General features: G+C 32.7%; 1 protein-coding gene across 1 annotated transcript; it reads left to right on the forward strand.

Annotated features, from left to right (window-relative positions):
* Positions 1 to 351: 351 nt before the first annotated feature.
* Positions 352 to 1947, forward strand: LOC150084899 (cytoplasmic 60S subunit biogenesis factor ZNF622). Its single transcript, XM_090375624.1, has one exon. It carries the CDS (start codon positions 560 to 562, stop codon positions 1841 to 1843), a length of 1284 nt encoding a protein of 427 aa, XP_090231750.1. The 5' UTR covers positions 352 to 559; the 3' UTR covers positions 1844 to 1947.
* The last annotated feature ends 6051 nt before the right edge of the window (positions 1948 to 7998 follow it).

The following is a 7998-nucleotide window of genomic DNA, read 5'->3' on the forward strand; positions in this document are numbered from 1 at the left end:
ATGCTGCATAAGCTCATACACTTGATTTCTTGCATCACATGCCACTACTACTATATCTCCTATTAGCTATCTTTAACACAGTCTTAATCTCGTCTATCAGTACTCCAATTTCAGTTATCTGAAATTATCACGATATATTTTCGTATTTTCATTTTATTCTCAAATAATTAATGTAAATATTTATTATTTATTCTCGATTAAATATTTTCATATTTATTAGAGAATAAAATAAAACATCCGTTATGGTGCGGTTGTTTAGTTTTACCTTCGCATTTGTGTTGTAAATCTGCTGACGATATCTGGCTGCTGGTGCGAGAGTAGTCCGACATGTTACTACTCTGTGAGCCAGAGTGTAAGATTTATTGCTGCATAGTCTTGTGACTGTATCTGATATATATATTGAGTGCTGTAAGTTTAGAAGAAAAGGTATTTTGTAAGTTTTTCTGTTCTACGAGAGACACTAATTTGTCAGTTTTTTTTTTCTTTTTATGAACTGTTTTGTTCTAGTATTTAATTTTCTGAATATTTAAAGTAGTGAGGTTATCGTTACTAGTCCATCATGATGTTTACATGTGTTACGTGCCATGTCATATTTCCTAATACTGAATTGCATCGTTTGCATTATAAGTCGGACTGGCATCGTTATAATCTGAAACGCAAAGTTGCAGAGCTTCCCCCAGTTACAAGGGAATCATTCGAGCAAAGGGTATTAGCTCACGAAAAAAGTATCGCAGGAAATACACATGGAGAGGCAGCATATTGCATAATTTGTCGTAAGACTTTTAATTCAGAAAATGCTTTAACAAATCATTTAAATTCCAAGAAACATCACGAAGCTCAAAAGAGGCTTTCTAATACAATCCCGTTTATTAAAAAAAAGGAGCGTAAAAATATTTTGGAAGGTGTCGAATCGCTAAATACTGAAAACAGTGAAAAGAGCAATAAAAGTGAAAACGGTGAAATAATCCAAGCGATGTGTGAAGAAGTTAAACCTAAATTGAATATTAAAGGAGGCGGTGATCCCTCTGGAGTAAATGGAAAATCATCAGAAGCTTCTGTGTTGTCACTTAATAGAAAAGAAGGTAATTTTCACGAGGCTGAAGAGGAAGAGGACGATAGTGAATGGGAAAGTTGTGAGGAAGATGAAATGGAAGATACAACAGAAATTAGACCACTTAGTATAAATGAATGCTTATTTTGTTCTCATGACAGTGATAATATGGAGACAAATCTATATCATATGACTACAGAACATTCTTTTTTCTTACCTGATATTGAATACTTAACTGATATAGAAGGGCTTCTTACATACTTAGATGAAAAGGTTGGTGTTGGCTATACATGCTTATGGTGTTGTAATAAAGGAAAAACATTTAGTTCACTAATATCTGTGCAGCAGCACATGCGTGATAAAGGTCACTGCAAGATATTGCATGAAGGTAAAGCTTTGTGGGAATATTCTGCATTTTATGATTATTCTTCAAGTTATCCAGAAACTGGGGAAACCAATGATTTAAGTTCATATGAGGAAATAGATATTCCCAATTTAGAAGCTGATGATTGGCAGTTAGTACTTCCTTCAGGTTCTACAATTGGCCATCGTTCTTTGTTCCGCTACTATCGCCAGAATATTCCACTAGTAACAAAGGAAAGGAGTCGCACTGTCCATCGTGTCATGGCTAGTTATCGAGCTCTGGGATGGTCTGGGACAGCTGGTGAAATAGCCATGAAAAAAGCCAAAGATATAAGTTTTATGAGAAAGATACAGGCAAAACAAACACTGAAGTTGGGATTGAAGCATAACAAACTTCAGCAGCATTTCAGACCTCAAGTTATGTTCTAAACAAAATCACAATTTTTTGTAGCATCTAATGTTAGTTATATGTTAGACTGTTAATTGTTGAAATTTGGTTGCTGTAAAAAAAATTGAGGCAAATTATGTTTTGATTTATATTATGGGACTAATAAACTCTTGTTGAGCTTTTGTGATTAACTTAAATTTTGCATTTTATACATAAATGTATATAAGTAAAAAGCCTGCTTTAAAGTTTAATGAGAATTACCGTATTTGTCCGCTTATAAGCCGCTGCATCTTGGAAGACGCATCCTAATTTTGGAACAGTAAATTTAAGAAAAAACTTTTGAAAAAAATTGATTGTTAATACAATGGAAATTTAGAATTCAATAAAAATAAAAGCCAATAAAGGAATGTATAGGATTATTACTCTTACTATTTTAGTATTATTTAACTTCAAATTCATTACTGACTTGATCATCATTATCCTCAACATCAATAGTATAATTTTGGCTTCTTGATGTGCCTGCCATTGATTAGGGCTTAAATATATAACTGAAATTCAATTGTTACTCCAACAACAACCTAGTAATTACTGAAAAATGTACTGGCTGTGATCACAATGTAAACTATCTGCTAACTAAATTTTGTAGCATGCCGATTATTTGGTTTTGCACAGTGTTGTATTGCCACTTTCAGCTTCTAAGATGCAGGGTGATTTTTTAAGGTATTTATAAGGGAAAAAAAAGTGGGTCCTGTAAGCTGACAAATACGGAACTTAAATTAGTAGTTTTCACATAGCACAGATGTATTGGGACAAATATTTTCATATAAGAAGACTTTTTTTTTTTTTTTTTTTTTACAGGATTTCAAGCAGTATAAAAAAAAAATGCACACTTTAAACTACACGAGTTAAAAGGTAATCCAACCTTTTTATGCAAGAAATTGCTACTTAAAAAGAAAATCAAATTTGAAGTAACCAAAATTTTTGCAAATACTTATAATAATAAAATACCAAACAATACCTTAAGTACAAATGCTAATGTACAAAGAAAACTATCCCAAAACATGAAGAACAAAGTAGTCTGACTTGTAAAAATTATAATGCATGCAACTGTGCCCTGAGGCAAAAGTTTTTTTTTTTTTTTTTAAATGTAATATAGAAATTAATACTGTATGTTGCATATCAGATGCACTCTAATATATATATATATTTTTTTTTAAAATGTAATATAGAAATTAATACTGTACGTTCCATATCAGATGCACTCTTTTTTTTTTAATTTGGAAATAAAATGAAAACCTTTATAAATGATTAACCCCTGGCTTAGTGCTCTGAAGGGCTTGTAAAGGTAGGGTACCTGCGTGTACCTAGGAACCTTACAATAAAGATCACATATATTATACAATATTTTCTCTTTGCATTACAATATACTATGAAGTACGAGAAATAAATTTGTTTAACAGACACCAGTTAAGTGATGGTGTTTGTTTTTTAGCATTTATTGAGTTGAATGAATGCTGGAACTCATTAATACAGTGAAGATATTTTGATTCCTTTTCCATAAATGGAGTAATTATATTTTAAAATTAAATGAAAGTAAACATTGGATGTTTAACTGTCATGTAAATTCATTCTTGTATGTGGGCTTGCTATAGTAAGTTTTGAGTACATCTCAGGAAAAATATCAGTATTTTAATTTTTATTTTTTAATCATGTAATAGATAAAAGGTTACACGTTTCATAATATAATATCAAAAAGGATTTTTTAAATTCACCTATTTTTTCCTGCTACTTGTTTTCTGTTTGGGTGGATTCTGTGGAGTGTTTATGAAAATTTTTGAAATTTTTTAAAAATGAAAACTTTATACATAAAATCTTTAAATATTAATTTCTTCTTATTTTGACTTGATTGTCCATTTTTCAAATAAAATTAATTGTAATTATTGTAAAAACAAAACCCAATTTTTTTTAATTTAAATTTTATTTCCCTGAGGCAGTAATATCTTTTACATCAGTGTATGTGTATGTGTATATACACACACACACTGATGTAAAAGTGTGTGTATATATATATATATATATCACTTAATTCGATTTCATCAACTTCTAAATCTGAATATCAGAGAATTTGGTCTTTGTAAACCAGGTGCGATGGTCTCCTGATTTCCAAAGCTATTTAACCAGCTACTCTCTTTTAAAATCATATATATTGTTAGTTGGAAACAGGTAAAAGATGGCAGAACTTACAGGTAAAATTTCACAAATTTAAATGTACTTGAAATGACTGCCTATATACTCCTCACACCCACTCATGAAAAATGTAGATCAATGTGTTCACTCCTCCACCATGATACTATAAACCTGCTTTATGGCTTTAATTATTTAAAAAATATATATAGCAGAAAACATCTATAAATCAATTTCTTTCTTTTGAATGTGCAAATTATCCAAAATATTTATAATATATGGGTATTTTCTTGGTACTGCAAGAATTCTACAAACACAATTTTTTCTTTTTGTACAATTGTCGTGCACATAATTAATATAATAGCATGCTACACAAATTATTACAGGGAAGTGACACTGTGGCAAAATGTAATCGGTGGTCTAAATATCAAGTTAAAATTCCGTATATTATATCAAGGATATATATATTTACATTGAACTTTGATACATTTGAAAAACCACTTTAAACTAACTTTTAAACACAGTTTAAATTAATTACCATGAGGTCCATTAGAGAATTCTTAAGACAAGCTTCTTGCCAAATACAGTTGTGCACATCCTATGACCAAGTCAAGAAATGAAATGCAAAAGAGAAGGCAATGCTGAGCTTTATGTGGTAAAAAGCTTGTCTGGTGACATCAGATTACAATTAGTGAAGAGTTTAAGTGCATTACCATCATTAATTTCTAAGACAAATTAAATGGATTTTTCTCCTCTCTTCATGTGGGCAGAAATTTTCTTTCATGACCTCATTTAAAAAGACATTTATGAAAGAATCCACTTTAATTCCAAAATTCTTGTTGGGGGGGAATGTTATGTGGACTGTGATTCCTCAGTCTGGTGCTGTGGAATGAACAACCTTTAAAATTATTTTAATCTATCAATGACTCATCCATCTATCATATCAAGCTTAATGGCTAAATTTGTAGATGATACAAAAGTTGTCAGGGTGGTTAATGATAGGTGGTTTTCTAGATCCCATTGCAGTATGGTACTGCAACAGGATCTAGAAAAGTTGGGACAACTGAAGTTTAACATTGATAAATAAAAGTACTACATAGGTAGCCATAACTCCACATAAGGTACCAACTGTGTGTGTGATACTACACTCAGGTAGTGGAAAATGAGAAAAACCTGGGAGTAATTGTGTAGTCATTCTGCTTTCGTGGCCCACTCTATTTCTCTGTATAGTCAGTCTGTTTGGTATACTTATCAGTTATTAGGCCTATAACACACTCCTACTCCCAATTTTGTTTTCCCTAGTGCTTATATCACACCACACTGACTCAACATTGCACACTCATTATCTACATCAACCGGATACAGTGCCTCAGATTTAATATTCTTCTTAAATAAGAGCATAACCCCTCCATTTCTTCTGTCCTTCCTATATACAGTGTACTCCCCATATTCAAATTCAGCATCACTTGTCTGTGCTATTCCTACAATGTCTGCATTCGATAACTAACTTAATCAGTATTTCAAATTTATTTAGTGCTCCTACATTAGTGTACATGCAAGTATACATGTATATGTTCTTACTCTTAGTTACCTTAACACAGCCCATGTATTCATTTATTTTATGATGAATCACAGCAGGGCCTGAAATCCCAGACACCTTGCTTTCCAGGCTGCTGTATGTACTAATCATGGGTGCCGGCAGTATAGTGCAAGTGCAACACCTTTTGTTTGTCGAAGTAATAAACAATTTTTAATATTCTCATTAATTTATTGAAACATTCAAACAATACAAATTCAACCAAAACTTGAACATTGAGTGATTAGGAACAAAACGCCTGAAATAACCTCACACTGCAGTGGCTTCCAGCAGATTAAGTAAAAGCTAACTTCCCCACCATGCTCACAATGGACAACGGTACAACAAGATCACGGGCGACTATCCTGGGTCCACACAGTAGTTAGAGCCAACATTTGATTTTTATTCCTGTAATGACAAATTAAGACTTTCTATGCTATACTGCATATATCTCCAAATAAAAATCAGAAACGAATGCATCAAGTGGCAGGAGTAATATTTCAGCACAACAATCAGTGCACTAAAAGTAGATACTTTCATTTGGGGTTGGGGGGGGCATTGGATAATCTATGTTCTACTGTAGTTTTTTTTGCACCACCTTTCAAAATATCCTACCTGTGCCCATGGTAGCAATGCAAGAATCACTTTCACCTCTGCCTGCGACTCTAATTAAACTATTAGTCTGTGTACTCCACCCCCCAAGATAATAGTTTTCTGACCAACCTATCATCCCTTATGCAAATATTCTTGCACCCCCTTCTATTCAAGTGTATCTCCTCCCTGTAAAAACAGCCTTCTCCTGTTAACAAGCACAGACCATATTGTGAAAATTTCTATCCCATGAGCCTTGCACATTCTCTCCAGGGCAGCTGAATTATTGTGTCTGGACAGAACTGTAGACATTTTCAAATTCAATCCTAACTCGTGACTTTTTGCCAACTCTGCCATGTACTTCCTCAGATCTCTTAATATCATTAATTCCAATGTCTCACCTTTTGCATTTCACTTCCTGACTTGGTGAGGACATGCATCTGGTATGTAGCTTGTCATAAATATATACAGTATTTTCTTCTACATTTCTCAAGAGCATAATTTTAATTATGGGTTTAGAATTAAACCCAGCTTTTGGCCAGATGATGGAATCACACAGGGTGACCCATAAACATCATCTGTAATACTTTGTTTAGCAAGTCACTAAACTTTTTATGTGAAAAAAAAACCTCCTTTTAATTATAAGTTTTTTATTTGTTGGTTAACCTTTATTAAATGAAATATAAAATCAAGTGTTTAATGTGCCCTCTGTGCATATTTTTACATACCTGCAACCCAACCTTATGGGTGCACATTGATTGCTATAGTTCAATTGTAATATTTTGAAATGCTTCAATTATAAATTCATTTGCAACTTTCTCCCAGTAGCATAATTAAGTGTGGCGACACCTTGCATGAAAAAGAAATTTCACATCTGACATTTTAATTTTTGAAAAACCATCAGAACATGTCTTTTCTGCAGCATGGATTTACTAATTAAACAATCTGTGTGTGTGTTACAGTATATGTACACATGCATATACTGTTTAATGAGTAAACCCACTTTGGTTTATTGTGTAATTAGCAACTTGCTTTACTGTTTGTTGTAATTTTTTTTTAAACAGAAGCAGTAATGAAGTAGAGAAAATTATTTATTAGGATGCAATTTCCAGATTGTTCTACTATGTCTCAAGCACTGAGAAATCATGATAAATATGCCATGCATATGATAGATAACTATAATACTATAATCAATACCAGTAGTAGGAAATGTTTGTACCAGGTAAAAGGCCAAAAAAATCACCCACAAACTTCATAATAAGAATAATTTTCAATTCAATATTACATTATTACTGTATATTTTCTTAGTATTTGTAGTGGCAAGTTACGCGAGAAAGCAAGCCTATAAAACATCAGCAAAAAACCAAAAAAATACACATTTCACCCATCCATACCTTGCAAGAATTTATATAGTTCTTCCTTGAATTTATTCAAACTATCCACTTCCACCACAACAGATGGAAGTTTGTCCAACAATCGACAACATGCTAGCTGAAGGCAAACTTCCACACCTTTATCCTGCAACCATCCTTCAGCATTGAGCTTTCTCAATCCTTTCAAAGCCTTTTTAAACACCACCTTACAGGTGCCTAGCCTCCAGAGAATGCAATTTGCAGAACTAAAGCTTTTTTTTTTTTTGATAAGATGGCTCTTTTGCCTTCACTAATCTCGTTTCCCTTCTCTGCACCCATTCCAGCAGATCTTCATCCTTGTTAATCTGAGCCATTCAGATTGTACACTTAGACATCAAGGCTGATACACCTTCATCATTATCATTAATAAATGTAGAAAATAACAATGGGCCTAGCACTGATCCCTTTGGTGACTCCACTAATAGCATTAAGT

The sequence above is a fragment of the Mastigoproctus giganteus genome, chromosome 6 (genome assembly GCF_048544385.1).
Source record: "Mastigoproctus giganteus isolate SK-2022 chromosome 6, ASM4854438v1, whole genome shotgun sequence".
NCBI classification, from domain to species: domain Eukaryota; kingdom Metazoa; phylum Arthropoda; class Arachnida; order Uropygi; family Thelyphonidae; genus Mastigoproctus; species Mastigoproctus giganteus.